At 49.4% G+C, this 17713-nt stretch overlaps 1 protein-coding gene across 4 annotated transcripts in view; it reads left to right on the forward strand.

Annotated features, from left to right (window-relative positions):
• Positions 1–17713, forward strand: part of FANCD2 (FA complementation group D2) — a 60926-nt gene that overhangs the window by 18566 nt on the left and 24647 nt on the right. For 2 of the 4 annotated variants that reach the window (XM_056129756.1, XM_056129758.1), the window contains 6 exons: positions 4555–4698; positions 7091–7225; positions 11572–11703; positions 12164–12274; positions 15078–15187; positions 17392–17452. In XM_056129756.1, the coding sequence (XP_055985731.1) occupies positions 4555–4698; positions 7091–7225; positions 11572–11703; positions 12164–12274; positions 15078–15187; positions 17392–17452 (693 nt within the window). Of the gene's footprint in view, positions 1–4554; positions 4699–7090; positions 7226–11571; positions 11704–12163; positions 12275–14224; positions 14259–15077; positions 15188–17391; positions 17453–17713 lie in introns of those variants that run through there. The other 2 variants (XM_056129757.1, XM_056129759.1) reach the window with 2 other exon arrangements.

Genomic DNA, 17713 nt, shown 5'->3' on the forward strand with positions numbered 1-17713 from the left:
TGTTCCCCTTGCCCTCCCTCTCCCACGCCCTCTCCTCCTCCCCCTGTTCCCCAGCGCTCCCCCAAAACGCCCTATGGTCCCTCCTGGCTTCTGTAAATAAACGTGGGTTGTTTGGGGCAGAAGATCTGAGCGGGACTGACGGCTTTGGAGAGCAGGTTCCTGGCCAGCACCCGGGCTCCTGGGTGAGGAGTTGGGCTCCTGTATTGTCCCCTCCTCCCAGCATAGCCGCCAAGGGCCGCTCGTGTTCTTGGCGCCCGGACCCAGACCTCCTGTGCTTCTTCGGCCCAGTGAGCTCTTTTCTCTGGCTCCCACGCAGGGTTGTCATGGTAACGTTGCTCTTTGCCTTGCTCAGGGCGCTCTGACCACTCACTGTCACAGTATTGATGCAGTGTGTTTTCCTCTGAAATTGTGGATTTGCTTGTGCTTGTGTTTGCTCTGCCCGTCAGCTGTAGCCCCAGTGCCCAGACAAGAAGCGTCTCTAACACGTTCTGCTTGGTTCCCTTTGAGGATTTTTCTTTACTTGCTGCCTGTTTTGTTTGGTGGAGTTCTCGTCTGTTGGATCATCCGGTGCTGGGGACTATTTTAGAAGCATTTTGAAGGGCTGGAAAGTAGCTCAGCAGTGAGGCAGTTGACTGGCTAGATGAGGCCTTGGGTTTGATCCTTGACATCACATTTTGATTATTTTATGGTGATCCCCAGGGACCTCTCCGGGTGGTCCAGCCCGGCAGGCGGTGGTTCAGTGCCTGAGTCTGAGGGTGTGGTGCCACCTTGCTTTCAGGAATGCTGGGGCCACCCCGTGGTACCCAGGCCTCCACGCACTGCACAGCCGTGTGGGAAGGTGGGTGTGTGCCAGGGTTCAAATCACAGAACTACTTGTTCATGTATATTTTTATGGGTATGGCGCCAGCATGTAAATATTACCCTATGCCAATCGTTTTTGTGGCGGCCACACCTGGCAGTGCCTGGGGCTTACTCCTGGCTCTGTGCTCAGGGATCACTCGGGGATCAGAAGTGTCTGGCGGGATTTGGGGCCACCATGTTGGATGCCGGGGATCCAGCCCTGGTCAGGCATGTGTGAGGCAGGCGCCCTACCCTGCTGTGCTCTTAGTTGGACCAGCCTGTTTGTTTTTCTTTATGACACCAATTCACGAACAGTTGTGCCTTTTTTTTTCAGTGATGCACAGGGGTTGCTCCTAGCTCTGCCCTCAGGAATTACTTCTGGCGGTGCTCAGGGGACCATATGGGATGCTGGGAATCGAACCCAGGTCGGCTACATGCAAGGCAAACACCCTACCTGCTGTGCTATCACTCAGGCCCCCAGTTGTGCTTTTGTACTGTCTTGAATGCCTTTTGGTTTCTTGTGTTTCACGGTGGTGGTAGTTTTTGGAGGCCACAACTGGCAGTGCTTGGGTCTACTCCTGGCCTGATGGTGTGTGTGGAGGTGCGTGTTATTCTCAGCAGAATGTTGAGGGATCATGCAGTATCAGAGTTGTTAGAATATTGGGGGCCATGTGGTATCAGTTCAGTCGAAATATTGGGGTATTGTTAAGTACTAGAGTTTCTGTGGGGGATCGTGCAGTATCAGTTCAGTCAGAATTGAGGATCATACAGCATTAGTTCACTTAGAACTTTGGGGGATTGTGCAGCATTAGTTCAATCAGACAGTTGGGGAATTGTGCGGTACCAGAGTTTGAATATGGGGGCCCCACAGTCCTGACTACATGTGCCAGCACTGTGCGCTGTCTTCCAGAGTCATCCTATTTTGGGGGGTCTCCTTCACCAAGAGGCCCGGGAATCCCCACCAGCACGTCTCTGCTGATTTAACTGGAAGCCCGATGCAGGGCCCAAGGCTCTGGTGCTGCTCAGGCCTTGGGAACTAGGGTTGCGCCAGGAATGCTGAGTACCTGGATTCAAACCTGCGTCAGGCACGTGTCCTAATTGCTCTACCATTTCTCTGTTCGCTTTCTAATTCCTTTAATGTCATCTTTAGTAGATATATTTTATTTTTTAAATTATTATTACTGTTATTTTTCTCACACCTGGAGGTGCTCAGGGCTTACTCCTGGCACTCTGTGCTTGGGGATCATTCCTAGAAGGGCTCTGGAAGCCATACGTGATGACCGGGTCAGCCCTTAGCAAGGCAAGTACTTTCCCCATTGTACTGTCACACTGGCCCTTTACAGCTTTTTTTTTTTTCTTTTTGGGTCACACCGGCAATGCACAGGGGTTACTCCTGGTTCTGCGCTCAGGAATTACCCCTGGTGGTGCTCAGGGGACCATATGGTATGCTGGGAATAGAACCTGGGTTGGCCGTATGCAAGGCAAACGCCCTACCCGCTGTGCTATTGCTCTAGCCCCTACAGCTATATTTTAATAGCAGTTCTAGTGATAATTATTCTCTCTCTCTCTCTCTCTCTCTCTCTCTCTCTTTTTCTTTTTTGGGTCACACCCATCAATTCTCAAAGGTTACTCAGGAATTATTCCTGGCAGTGCTCCTGGGATCATACAGTATGCTGGGGATCAAATCCAGATTGACTGCCTGCAAGGCAAACCCCCGCTGTAACTACCGCTCTGGCCCCATGATTCTCATTTTGTTGTCTAAAGCTGTGGGACCTTTAGTAAGGAAATGTCCCAATTATTTTTCCATTTTGTGATATACTTCTCAGTCTATGATTTTTTGGCAAACATAGTTGTAAAATCAGCTAGTTTGGGAGCTAAAGACCGAGAGCCTGTGAGGCAGGAGTGATGGTACAGCGGGTAGGGCGCTTGCCTTGCATAGTCAACCTGGGTTTGATTCCCAGTGCCCCATCTGGTCCCCCGAAGTCTTGCTAGGAGTATTTCCTGAGTGCAAAGCCTGAAGGTCTGGCGTGACCCCTGAGCACGGCCGGATGTAACTCCCCTCTAACCCCCATCTCCGCAAAGGAAACAGACTCCTAGAGCCTCAATATGGGAAAACTTAGGTTCTTCTTACTAGTAGTATATATATGTGTATATATATATATATATATATTCTAATATATATATATTATTTTATATATATTTTTGTTTGTTTTTTGGTCGCACCCAGCAATGCTCAGGGGTTACTCCTGACTTTGCAGACAGGAATCAGTCCTGGCAGTGCTCGGGGGACCATATGGGATGCTGGGAATCGAACCCAGATTGGCTGTGTGCAAGGCAAACACCCTACCCGCTGTACTGTCCCTTCAGCCCCTATATGTATATTTTTTTATATTTATAAAAGATGTATCTATTTACTGCATAATCGCAGATTTTATGTCTTTATTGGCAGGGAGGGGCAAAAAATGTTGTGTGTCCATTATGTGAAGCTTTTTCAGAGGTGTTTAAGCCCATTTTTATTTAGACTCTCGAAACAGATTGCCATGATCATGTGGCAGTGGTGATTAGGCTGTGAAGTGTGGTATAAGTACGCTCGCTTTTATTCTTAATCATATTTATGTGTTTTTAATTTTGTGTTGGGGGGGCGCATTTGGCAGTGCTCAGGGCTTAGCCCCTGCTCTGTGCTCAGGGATCACTCCTGTCGAAGCTCAGGTGACCGACCATGTGGGATGGCGGGGATTGAACCTGGCTCAGCTGTGTGCGAGCCAGCACCCTGCCCGCTGTGCCAGCTCTCTGGCCCGCTGAACCATACTTTAGCTGGTGTGGTACTTTTCAAAAGTACAACTTTACTATAATTATCTTACAGATTATGTTTTTTACTTCACGATATAACCTTGATATCATTTTCACAAGTCTTTAGAGGCCAGAGAGATGGCTTACAAAGCAGAAGCTCAGCTCCGGTGGGCGTCCCAGGCTCAAATCTCTTGCACCACCTGGTCACCAAAGCAGAGCAGATGTAAGTGGAAAGGAAATACAGGAGCCGGAGCCATAGTACAGTGACTGGGCGCTTACCCAGCATGTGGCGGGTCGCCCTCCAAGCCCACTGGGAGTGATCGCTAAGTACAGAGCCAGGAGGAAGCTCTGAAAACCACCAGAGGTGGGAAGGAAAACTGTGTGTGTGTGTGTGTGTCTTCAGCATTATTATTACTATTCTTTTTAGTTGGTTTTGAGGCCACATTCAGCAGTGAATGGGCCATACATGACTCTTGGAGTAACTGTCGGGGCTGCATGGGGACCGTGGGGGATGCTGGGGTTCACCCGTGTTAGTAACTGGCGAGGCAAACCTCTTCTGTCTCTCTGTCCGAGCTTGTGCTCTCCGGAGGCAGTACAGCATCTCCGGAGTAATGTTGCAGTTCAGTCTTGTCTGTTACCATGTATTCTTTGTCTCCAGTTTTTAGAATCTTCTTAATGAAAATATATACTGAAGTTGACAAGCGATTTAATTTTTTTTCTTTGATTGGTGTGCTACCGATGGTGTTTCTCTACAATATTACGATACTACTTTCTTCGAAGGTTACTTGAGGTTTGTGTAAATGTAGATACCCCTGGAAAATGCAGAGCAAACGCGTATCCAGGCTGTGTTGTAACGGGAAACGGGACAGAGAGAGTTGCTGTTCTGTGGGAATTTCACTCTCGTCGCCTGTTTCTTGACGACAGACCTTTGACCTGGTGGTGCTGCTCATCATCTATAGCACCAACACTCAGTCCAAGAAGGTCGTCGAGAAGGTGCTGAGGAACAAGATCCGCTTGAACTGCTTCGAACAAGAGCTGTTGGACGGGACGTTCATCATCCATCACTTGGTAGGTGTCCGGCATTCCTCTGCTGGTGGCCAGGAGACTTCCGTCTTCCTGTCCAGTTGGGCCCCTCAGCCCCATCTCTCTTGGTGCTCCAGGGCCCACCTTTATGTATACGTCATAACTAACCCACTATAACACATCATGGTGTTATTCAAACCAGCCTCGGTTTTAAGGTTTTAGAAAAAGGACCACAGATTGATTTGTTTTCCTGTTGTTGTTGTTACTGTTTTTTTTTTTAATTATTATTCTAGACCTTTTTATTTATTTATTTTATTTTTTTTTTTCCGGGACTGGTTTTAGGCCACAACTAGTGGTACTCAGGGATTATCTTTTATGGGGCCCAGGGAATTACATGGGTTAACTTCTTTTCTTTTTTCTTTTGGGTCACACCCAGCAGTTCTCTGGGCCTACTCCTGGCTCCTCAGGAATTACCTCTGGTGGGCTTAGGAGACCAAATGGGGTGCCAGGGATTGTCTTGCATTGACTGAGTGTAAGACAGGCAGGCTACCTGCTGTCCTAGCTTTCTGGCCTCAGCTTAACTTAATTTTTCTTTTTGCTTTTTTTGCGTCACACCCGGTGATGCTCAGGGGTTACTCCTGGCCCATGCACTTAGGAATCACTCCTGGCAGTGCTTGGGGGACCATATGGGATGCTGGGAATCGAACCTGGGTCTGCCGCATGCAAGGCAAATGCCCTACCCGCTGTGCTATTAGCGCGCCCCCCCCACCCCCAAACTTTTAAGGCCACTTTTAAACCATTTCATTTTTCTGTTTGGGGGTCAGTTGTGGTTGTGTTTGGGGCTGTTCCCAGTTCAGCAAACCAGGGGTGCCCCAGACAGTGCTCAGGGGACCGTGCAGTATCCAGGATCACTCAGGCTCCAGCAAAGACTGTGCTCCAGCTTCTTGAACCATCTCTCCAGCCCGAAGGTCTTTTTTCTTTCTCTTTCTTTTTTCAATGGGTGTCACTCGGCTTACTCTTGGCTCTGCACTTAGGGTTCAGTCCTGGTGGGCTCAGGGACCATGTGGGTACTGGGAATCAAACCCTGGTTGTCTGCACGAAAGGCAAATACTCTCCTTGCTGTGTTACAGCTCCAGCCCCATATAAGATCCATTTTTAGCCATGTTTTGAGTTCAAGACAAATATCGGAGCAATGGATTATTCTGAGTTACAGATTAAAGAAATAATTTTGATTTTTGATTAAAATAAGCTGGGATGAGCTCTTTTTTTTTTTCTTCATATTTAAAAGTATTTTGAAATTTTTACTCCTCTTTGAACTTCTTTTGTTTTGTTTTTTGGGTCACACCCAGTGATGCTCAAGGGTTACTCTTAGCAGTGCTTTGGGGACCATATGGGATGCTGGGGATTGAACCTGAGTAGGCCACATGCAAGACAAACACCCTACCCACCATGCAGTCCTTCTAGCCCTCTCTTTGAACTTCTTAATTGGGGCTGGAGCAATAGCACAGCGGGTAGGGCATTTGCCTTGCACGCGGCCAACATGGGTTCGATTTCCAGCATCCCATACGGTCCCCTGAGCACCGCCAGGAGTAATCCCTATGCATCGTCAGGCGTGACCCCAAAAAGCAAAAAAAAAAAAAAATGAACTTCTTAATCAAGCGTAAAGTACCCAAGTTTTTGTTATGGTTTGATTTGGTTTTTGCTTTTTGGGTCACACCAGGCGATGCACAGGAGTTACTCCTGGCTTTGCATTCAGGAATCACTCCTGGTGGCGATCACGGGACTGTATGGGATGCTGGGAATCGAACCTGGGTCTGCTGCGTGCAAGGCAAAACGCCCTACCTACTGTACTATCGATCCAGCCCCTCAAGGTTTTTTTTTTTTTTAATTGAATCTGTGAGTTAGACCGTTACAAAACTGTTCATGTTAGGATTCTGTCATACAATATTCCAACACCCATCCGTCCAACAGTGTGCATTTCCCAGCACCAGTGTCCCCAGTTTCCCACTCATCACTGCACCCGCCAGCCTGCCTCTGTGGCAGGCACCTCACTCTCTGTCTGTCTCTGACTCTGTCTCTGTCTCTCTCTCTCTCTCTCTTGAACTCACTCTCTCACTCTCTCACTCCTCCCTCCCTTCCTTCTCCCCCCTTCTTTTTGGCACTGTGGTTTGCAATACAGATGCTGAAAGGTTGTCGTGGATATCCCTGTACCTACTTTTAGTACTCTGGTCTTGTCCAGCGTGATCATTTCCAACTATTATTGTCATGTTGGTTCCTTCTCTATCTTACCTACCTCCCGCCCCATACACAGTCGTGGTAGGTTCCAGCCATTGGCCAGTCCTAGGATGGCTCGTACCGTTGCAGGAGGATGGGCGACTCGACAGGGTGGTAGCTGCACTTTGCCCATGACGTCTGTTCTCTTTCTCTGCCCCATCAGGTCCTGAAGGAGATTTTCCCATCCATTCTGTCACTGGCTCAGAGCTTGCTGCACTCCGTCGACCAGTCCATCAATTTTTTTGGCAGTCTCCTATACAAATACCCATTTAAGTTTTTTGACAATTATTGCCAGCAGGTATGTTAAGGGTTTTGTTTTGTTTTTCTTTTTGTTTGTGGAAAGGAAAGAACAAGGACATGAAGGGAAGAAAATGCGATTCTAAGTCATTTGGATGTACTCTGATGTCTGGTTTCTCTCGGTTGGAAGACAGGGTACGAGAAAGAACTGTGGGTTGGGAATCAGGAAAGCTTAGTTCTCGTCCTCATCTTGGTAAGACCGAAGACCGAGCTTGAACTCGAAAATTCTCTGAGTCTGGATTAAAGATTTCAGGGAACCAGGGAGTAGCTCAGCTTTGAGCATGCGGCTGAATTTTGAGGTGTTCCATGCTGGATAGGTAAAATGAAGGTCAGATTCAATCTCCTGAAATAATTTTAAAAGGACTGCGACTCTGGGGGTTTTCATAATACAGGAATGGAAAAGAGCAGCTGCCTCTGAGCCTGGATTTGTTCTCTTAGAAAGAAAAAAATACTAAAAATTAAAGCAAAAGAAATACCTGAGCGCCTACTTTTGCCATAAACTTCAGACACAGTTTAACAGCACGTGTCCGGAAGGTGAGTCCTGGCTGTCCCGGTGGGAGGGATTATGGAAGCGAGTGGAGAACTCTGCTGTTCGGTCGAGAGCTTTCGATATACATTTGTGCCATTACTAACAGGTAAAAACACTTTTTGGTTTTGTTTGGGGGCCATCCCCAACAGTGCCCTGGCAGTTCACTGGGGACAATAGGGGACAAATAGGGGTCAGTGTGTATCAGGCATGCAGCTTTTTTTTTTTTTGAAACTAAAAAATTTTTGTGTGTGTATTTAAAAAATTCTGTTTGAAACTTTAAACACCTTGATTTACAGAGTTTCTCATGACACAGTTATATTCAGGTATTCAGTATTCCAGTTCCAGTCCCACCACTGTGTGACCTATCTACCACTAATGTCCCCTCCAACCTGCCCCCTTGGCAGCCCCTGTTACAACATCTGTAATGGTTTTACTAAAGCCTCTGCCCGAGGATCTGCTGTGCTGTTCACTGCTATAGTTTCCACACGCTGAGCTTAATGGGCCTCTTGAATTTGCTCTCCTCCTGCTGTCTGTCCGTGGCTTTAACTCTGGCCACATGGTCCGAGTTGTGGGTCTGGGATGATTTAGCTGCTTGGTGTCCCAGGCCACCCGGTTTCACTCCACTGTGACTTCTCTGGACATCTGTCACTAGTCTGGGCCCTTTAAATGCAAGTGCAAGTAGATGTGAGCTCCCTAGACCTGCCAAAACGCATGTGAATGGGACTTTAAGAAATGCATAGTGGGGGCCCAAGAGATAGTCTAGTGGGTTGGTGCTTGCCTTGTGTGCTTGCTGATCTGGGTTCGATCCCCAGCACCCTTGTATGGTCCCCTGAACAACTAGGGCTGATTCCTTGAGTGCAGAGCCAGGAGTGAGCCCTGAGTACCACAGGGTATGCGCCTCCCCTCCCAAAACAAAAATTAAATAAAAAAAAATAATAATCCAAATGCAAAGAATGGGCCTGAGTACTAGTACAACCAACCAGACGCGCATACAAGCTGGATTCAATCCTCAGCAACTCATAGGGTCCCCTGAGCACAGCAGGTCCTAATCCCCAAACCCAAAGAAAGGCTGCGAGATCACAAATCCCAAAGCCCAGAGCCAGAGAGGCATCTCACAGTGCTAGCATGTCCGTCTCCTGAGGGGGGTGCTTGGGGCGATTCCTGAGCCCAGAGCTGGGAGGAGTAGCCCCCAAATCAAACGAAACATTTTAGCACAGCATTAGAGTCAGCTGGCCTGAGGTAGCATCTGCGGTTGAGAAAGTGCTGACTAGTATATGCGAGGGTACTTGGAAGGAAAGGACAGGTGACATCTGGTGGACTCTGGGAGCCACCTTTATGTCTTATACTACCCTTATCTGTGTTTGTTTACAAGTTTGACTTGAAAACGTACAAACCTGGAAGAATCTTTAAAACCACAAGCTCTGTGTCATCTTCGAAAAAGAAAATGAAGGGGTTGGGGGGATGGGTTCTGGAACACTATGACTTTTGAGATCAGTCATGAACAGCTCTGTAAGGGTATATCTCAGTGATTTCGTTAAAAAAGGTAATAAGGGGCTGGAGTGATAGCACAGCGGGTAGGGCGTTTGCCTTGCACGCAGCCAACATGACGGACATAGGTTCGATTCCCAGCACCCCATATGGTCCCCTGAGCACCGCCAGGAGCAATTCCTGAGTGCATGAGCCAGGAGTAACCCCTGAGCATCGCTGGGTGTGACCCAAAAAGCAAAAAAAAAAAAAAAAAAGGTAATAAAATTAAAATATGGTAAGAAAAAGAATTCAATGGATGAAGTCTAACCACAACTTAGAGGAAAGCGTTTAAAATACAAGAAAAAGACGGGGTGGGGGGGGGGGGCGGGCAGGCAAGACAGTGCAGTGGATAGGGTGCTTGCCTTGCCTGTGGATGACCGGGGTTCGATTCCCAGCACCTCATTTGATCCTGAATACTGCCAGGAATAAGCTTTGAGCACTGTGGGACGTGGCCCAAAAGCAAAAAAAAAGAATGGGGGTGGGGAATGGCTACTGCTACCAGGACACACACAGTTCATTCAAAAGAAAACGCACAACATTGTTCACTGCTACACGTGGTACAATAGCTAGGACACGGAATCAGCCTGGGATCCGGGGACAGATGGATGGGTCATGAGAACACGTTATACATGCACAGTGAAGTAATGAATGATACTGACGGTGCGTGTACATGTACAATGAAGTAATGAGTGGATAATGAGCGGGCGGTATACATGCACAGTGAAGTAATGAATGGATAATGAAGGTGCGGTACATGTACGCACTGGAATAAGGAATGGTAAATGAGGGCACGGCATATGTACACAAGGCAACAGCGAATGGATAGTGAAGGTGCAGTATACATACGCGGTGGAATAGTGAACAACGAGGGTGTGGTATGTGTACACAGTGGGATGATGAATGGATGATGAGGGTGCGGTATACATACGTAATGGAATAACGAATGGTGAATGAGAGCACAACGTATATGCATGGTGGAGTAGTGAATAGATAGTGAAGGCATGGTATCTGTACATAAGGGAATAACGAAAGGATAATCAAGGTGTATACGTACACAATGGAATGATGAATGAATAACGAGGGTGCGATATACATGCACAGTGGAATAATGAATGGATAATAAGGACACAGTATGCATACACGGTGGAAAAATGAATCGACAATGAAGGCACGGTATATGTACATAGTGGAATAATGAACGGATAACGAAGGCGCAGTATGTGTACATAATGAACAGATAACGAAGGCGTGGTATGTGTGCACAATGGAATAATCATTGTGCAGCTTCAAGAATGATGAAAGCATGGGATTTGCTGCCACTTGAATGGAACTGGAGGATCTCATGCTGAGTGAAGTAAGTCAGAATTAGCACACTGGAGTCTCACTTGTGGTAGATAAAACAGCAGAACAAGGGAGTGCAGGCGAGCAGAGGGGGGTGCAGTGCTGCCCTGGACTCGGCGGAAATCAGCGAGGAGGTCAGGGAAGGGGAAGAGGCGGATGGTCAGCCAGGGGCAGGGCCAGAGACCTTGGGCACATGAGCGCTGTAGAGCAGAGGCGTCTGTGGAGCTACCCCACGGAGCCACATGTCGGGGGCCCGAGCTGCAGGGAGTAGACAAACTGGGAAGCTGGGGTTACCAGTGGACTGAAGCTGATCTTGGTAATGGGGTTGGTGCTGAACCATTCTGTGCTTGAAACACCACGATAAACAACTTTGTAAACCATGGTCCCTTAAAAAATTTAAAAAAAAAGAAAGACCATGTTACCAAATTTGCTTATTGATGTGGTAAAAATAAGACCCTGAACGATAGTGAATTTGGTTGATATTAGTCCTTTATCTTCTGAATCCAACATTAATGACCGCTGGCTAGGAGCCCGAGAGACAAGTGCAGGTGGGCACTCGCCTGGCCTGTACTAACCCAGCTTCAGACCTTGGCCACCCGTCTGGTTACTTGAGTACCTCCAGGAGTAAGCCTGTGTCCTGCAGGGTGTGGCCCCCAAACTCCCCTTAGTATTGGAGATGGTTTGGATGGGAGAGGGGTTCTTAACTAGTTGAGGTCAGGGTGACTCAGCATGAGCCCTTTCAGTGACCGTGATGGCGCCAGAGCGAGTACGGCAGGTGACGTGCTTGCCGGGCATACAGCCCGCCCAGGTTTGATCCCTGGCACCCTGCACTGTCACCCAGGCTTCGCCGGTAGTGATCCCCTAGCATAGAGCTAGGCGTGATCCCCCGAACAAAAAGATGACTGCCTCTGTCTTCACCTCATGGTGTGTGTTGCCTTGTCTTTGCACAGGAAGTGGTGGGTGCCCTGGTGACCCACGTCTGCAGCGGGAACGTGGTGGAAGTGGACACTGCTCTGGATGTCCTCTTGGACTTGGTAGCCCAGAACCCGCCTGCTATGAGACGAAATGCTGCCGTGGTGAAGGTATCTGGTCCGCCTGTGGTGCTGGAGAGCGGCTGGTGGGATGGGAGTCTGCCAGTGTTGATTATTGACAAGAAGGGGCGGGGGTGCCCAGGAAGCCACAGGGAAACAACTCCGGAGGAATTCAGGCAGCAGTATTTCTCGTACCTAATTATGTGTTCGGCTGTAGTGTGGGTGTTTCGACTGTAGAAGTTAGTCTATGTCAGTCAGCAGGACCCACAGTGTCCCATTGTCCTGAGCAAATGGCTAGTCAGTGTGAGAATTGGGGGTGGGGAGGTGTTGGTTTTCAGTTTGGGCCCATGCAGTGGACCTCGGGCCCCGGCCGTAGCAAGCCAGACACTGAGCATGTGGGCTGTGGGCTCCTCCCGCCCAGGGCCCTGGCTTTCACAGGTCTTTTAAGGGTTTGATTTAAAGGAAAAATACTACTGCTAACCTTATCCTTACTGGAAAATGTTTTCCTCAGGACATTTTAGACTACCTTGATAATATGAGCCCCTCGCAGATACGAAAACTCTTCTATATTCTCAGCTGCCTAGCATTCCGCAAACAGCACGAAACTAGCAGGTACATCCAGGTAAGAGGTGGCATGTTGAAAGGGAGTTTTTATTTGAGGGGTGGAGGGGCAGGGGGAGTCCAGGCGGGGGGAGGGGCACACCCAAGATGCTCAGGGCTTATTCCTGGCTTTGCTCAGGAATCACCCCTGGTGGGGCTCCAGGGACCATATCGGGTGCCAGGGATCGAACCTGGTCAATCATGTGCAAGCCAAGTGCCCTCTCCTGTACCATAGCTCCAGCCCAAGAAAGAGTCTTTTTTTTTTCCCTTTTTCCCTTACCACAACATTAATTGTCCACCCTGTAGTGGGCCCTGGTCAGTCTGTCCGCTCTGCAGCTTGCAGGGGCCTTGCTTTGTGAGAGTGGACACGCGGACAGGGATCTGTAATGAGCCAGCTAGGAAGTGAAGCCTCTTGGCGGGGGAGGACAGGGATGCTTATTTGGGTCACACCCGGCGATGCTCAGGGGTTCTTCCTAGCTCTGCACTCAGGAATGACTCCTGGTGGAGCTTGGGGAACCCTGTGGGATGCCAGGGATGGAACCTGGGCTAGCCACGTGCAAGGCGAGCTCCCTACTTGTACTGTGGCGCTGGCTCCGAACCTTCTGCCCTGACCTGTGGACACAAGGAGAGTTGCCTTGTTTCCTTCAGTTTTCGGTGCCGACCTGGCAATGCTCAGGGCTTACTCCTGGCAGGCTTGGGGAACTCTATGGGGTGCCAGGGATCAAACCCAGATTTACCTTGAACAAGGCAGGTAGCTCCCCACTGTGCTGTCCTGTGGCCCTGGCCTCCTGTTTGGTAAGGAGTAATGTATTGGCCAGCGGAGCCGGCTGGCTTTGTGGACACTCTTCACTGGAAAGCCCGGCAAAAGGATGTCGAGATTAGCTTGGAAATCTTAACAGCCCTTATTCATCTCTTTGGGGGTGTCGTGCCTGCCTCTGTGCTCGGACGTGACCCTTGGTGGCACTGCGGAGAGGGCCACAAACCGTGCCTTAACCCCACGCTAGATCTCTTGCCCATCCTTTACTGCCGCCCTGGGGAATCCACGGGCCCTGTTGTTTGGAGCAACCATCACCTTTCCTCCTTTGGCGTGGGGAGGGGTGGAGCCACACTGGGCAATGCTCAGGGCTTTGCCTGACCCTGACCCTGTGCTCAGGGATCACTCCTGGTGGTGCTTGGGGGACCACAGGGGGTGCTGGGGATTGAACATGAGCTCTAGTATCTCTGCTGAGTTTTATTCCTTTGAATGACTGAGTAATTACTGCATTTGTATTCCACATTAGTCTTATTCATCCGTTGATAGACACTTGATGTTCCAGCTGTTGGCTTTTGTGAATAATGATCTGCACCTTGATATCACTGTGTCTTTTAGAGTTGCTGTGTTCATTTGTTTGGGGTATACACCTCAGAGTCAATTGCTGTCACCAGCTGAGCCTGTTGAGTGTTCTGAGGGACTGCCTTCTCTTCTGCCATGTCTAGAATAGTGTACATTTCAGGCAGCAGTGCACAAGTTTCGTTTTTCTGCATACTTGCCAACATTGTTTTTTTTTTTAAGTATAAACATTTTTTATCTGTGAAGTATCTTAATATAGTTTAGATTTGCATTTATTTGATCAATAATGATGTTGAATGTCTTCATACGTTTTTTGATCATTTTCGAAAATTTGTCTATTTAGAGATTTGTTTTTTTTTTGCTTATTTATTTATTTATTTATTTTGCAGTGTGGGGGCTTGAACCCAGGGCCTCACATGTGTGAGATGTGCTCTACCACTGGGCCGCAGCCTTGGCGCCCTTTGTGTATTTTTAATTTTTTTTTTTAATGCAGCGCCACAAAGTGCTGTATTGTTGATAGGTAGTTCCTTAAAATATTTGTATATGACTCCCTTTTTAGATAAATTATTTTCTAATTTATAATTGCAAACTATTTCTTCTTTTCTCTTTCACTCTCTTGATCATGTCCTTTGATGCCAAAAGTATTGAGTTTGGGGGCCGGAGAAATAGTATGGGGGTAAGTTACTTGCCTTGCACCTGGCCAACCCGATTCAATCCCCAGCATCACATACGGGTCTCGGAGTACTGCCAGAAGTGATCCCTAAGCACGGGACCAGAAGTAATCGTTACCCAGGAGTAATGAATGTGTTTTGGGGGGTCAGTGCTTAGGGGTTTCTACTGGCTGTGCTCAGGGGACCATGTGGTGCCAGGAACTGAATCCAGGCCTCCTGCATGCAAAGCACGTTTGCATGTGCTCACCCTGTGGAGCTTTCTCTGGCCCTGGCAATTTCTCTTGTCCTGAAAACCCTTCCCTATTTTGGAGGGGTGGGGGACCCACACACTGGCGCTCAGGGCTTATACCTGGCTCTATGCTCAGGGATTATTCCTGGTGGGCTCGGGGGACCATGTATGGTGCCAAGGATTGAACTTGGGTCGTCGCATGCAAGGCAGGCACCTTACCTGCTGTTCTGCCGCTCCAGCCGAGCTTCCTCTACAGTTGAAAAAATTGACAAGAAGTAAGAAAACTTAGAGATGAGGTGCCCTTGCTTTGCACGTGGCCCACCTGGCTTCAATTCCCGACACCCCAGATGGTTCCCGGAGCACTGCCGGGATTAAGCCCTGAGCACTGCCAGATGTGGCACCCCCACGAAACATCTTAGCGATGAAATGACTTGTCAGATCCACAGATGGAGCCCGTGCTGTAGGAGGCTGTGGGCTTCTCTATCGGGGCCCACACCGCCACCCTCCACGGGAGCTCCCTCACAGGGCAGGGCAGGTGCTCTGTGCTGAGCCGCCCCTCGCCGCCCGCCTTCACCCTTCCCTTCCCCTCTCGCAGGATGACCTGCACCTGGTGGTCCGGAAACAGCTCTCCAGCACCATGTTCAAGTACAAGCTCATCGGGATCATCGGTGCCATCACCATGGCCGGCGTCATGGCGGTGGACAGGTACCTGGGAACGGTGGCGGGCGTCCAGAGTAGGGGTTGTGTTGCCGAGCCTGCTTTCGGTGTTGGACAGTAAAGCCGTGATAAGAGATGCAAGCAGATCGCTGTCGCTGTCTGTTTGTCTGGTCTGGACAGAAGGGCGGCCAGGCCTTGTGGTCTGATGGTTACAAACTGGGCATTGCCAGAAGACGAGCTTCTAGAAATGCTTCTACAGAGGGGTCGCCTGTCCTCCTGGGGTGCGATTTTTTTATCTCCTGTCCAGACACAAGACAGGCTATACAGTGTCTCCGTTGCTCTGCTATTTCCAATACATTTTTTGTACTGTTTCCCTGGTGAAGTTTTTGGTTGTGTTTTTTTTTTTCCCCCGTGCTGCTGGGGTGCTGCCAGGTCTGTTCCTAGGGTCAGCCCCGGCAAGGCCCGTGCCACACGCTCCCCTCTTCCTGCCCAGGATGTCTCATGTGGTCCTGGTGATCAGGCCCGTGGCCTGTGCTTGCAGTGTGCTGGGTGTGGGCTTCCCGTCTGTGCCATGGCCCTGGCCGTGCTCATTATTGATTCTGCCCCTCCTCATTGCCTCAGTAACTGGTCCATGGATGGTCACTGTCAGCTATTGTCAGTGGGGCACACTAGTCTGTGCTGCTCACACATACGTTGCCGGGCCTCACACTCCAGCTGTCACACGTGTTGGGAGCAGCTCCAGTGCTCACACACGCTTGCCAGCAACTATGCTTGCCCCCCAAACCACATATTGGACCCGGGTCGCCTGTGTGCAAGGCAATGCTTTACCCCATGCTGTCTTGCCAGCCCCCACTGTAACTACATTAGAAAGGCTTCCTGGGGGCTGGAGCAATAGCACAGTGGGGAGGGCATTTGCCTTGCCCCTTCGATTCCCAGCATCCCATAGGGTCCCCTGAGCACCGCCAGGAGTAATTCCTGAGTGCAGAGCCAGGAGTAGCCCCTGTGCATTGCCGGGTGTGACCCAAAGAGCAGAAAAAAAAAAAGTGCAAAAGCTTCCTGTTCAGGAACTGGTCAGATCCTATCAGTGCAGAATGGTGTTTGACACAGTTCTTGTTTCTTGTCAGCAGTTTCTTAAGACCTCAGGAGACATCTTTAGACCCGTTATTTGTAATCCTTAGAGGCCACGGTAGTAATTATTAGGGGATTGGTTTAGAGTTTATTTTCTGGAACCATCAGCTTTCTGGGATCAAATACTGGCTATCTTTTTTAATTAACTGAAGGGCCTTAGTTAAATTGCTTTACCTTTTTGTGCCCTTGTTCCCTCACATTCGTTAAATAACTATAATAATCAACTTGGTTTTAAGATCTGTTTTGTCTTTACCTCGTAGGGTTAAGATTGAGTGCTTAGCCTAATGCCCCTTGCTGGGAAGAGAGCGAGGAGTTAGATCCCCACACTAGACCTGGAGCAGCCCCTCTCTCCCGCCGCCAAACCAAGATGTGCAGAGTTTGCTGTTGGTGTGACTCCCAGAGGGACTCGGGGTTTATTTGCTCCTGACTCTGCACTTTAAGGATCACTCCTGAGGGGCTGCGGTACCAAATGGGGTGCGAGGCATCAAAGATGGGTCAACCACGTGCAGGCAAATGCCCGACCTGCTGTCCTGTCACTCCAGGCCCCAAAGCCATTAGTTTCTATTAACTTAACCCACTGGGTTTGATTTTGATTTTGGACCATACCAGAGAGCCGCATAGCTTACACCTAGCGCGGTGCTCACAGATCACTGTGAGCATTACTTGGGGACCATCTGAGTTACAGGACTCAAACCCGGGTTGGCAAGCTGCAAAGCAAGACAGTGCCTGCTGTACTGTCTCTCTGGCCGTGTAGCAGGCCTAGGGAGCACTGTCTGCATGATCCACGTTCATGGGCATGGGCTATGCTGGGTCCTTGGTGCCCCGCAAGTAAAACAGAGACTCTAGCCATGTGGCTCTCTCTCTGGCCCCTAATCTACTTTTGTTTAGGGGAGGACACCCCCCACCAAATAGAGCAGTGCTCAGGGGGACCAAGGGCTGCTGTTGGGCAATGCTTGGCCTTTAAGGCTGGACGCTCAGTGTGAGAGACCTCGCCACCCCCCACAGCCGGTGCTAGCAATCTAGCTCCGGCTCTGAACACACGGCATCCTCAGAAGGCCTTGTTCTGAGACTCCTGCCACTGGCCAGAGACAGCTACAGAAGCACGGTCACGTCTTCTTTTTCAGAAGTCGGTTTTTCAGTCTGACCCAGCGGCGAGCAGAGCTGAGTGATGAGCAGTGCGCACAGGTGAGTTCCTGGGATGTGCTTCACATTGTCTCAAAGACCTGAAGAGCTGCTTCAGTCACACCCTTTTATTACATAGAACGTTTCTGTTTTCAAAAATATTTGTTCCTGAGCTTATAGCTTTGGGGGTTACCCCTGGCTATGTTCAGGGCTTAGTCCTGGCTCTGAGCTGAAGGATCAGTCCTGGTGACTTGCAGGTGACCATGTGGAGTGCTGGAGATTGGACCCAGATTGGCCATGCAAGGCAAGCACCCTGCTGTACTC

Source organism: Sorex fumeus, unplaced genomic scaffold (assembly GCF_029834395.1).
Source record: "Sorex fumeus unplaced genomic scaffold, SorFum_2.1 ptg000072l, whole genome shotgun sequence".
Lineage (NCBI taxonomy): Eukaryota > Metazoa > Chordata > Mammalia > Eulipotyphla > Soricidae > Sorex > Sorex fumeus.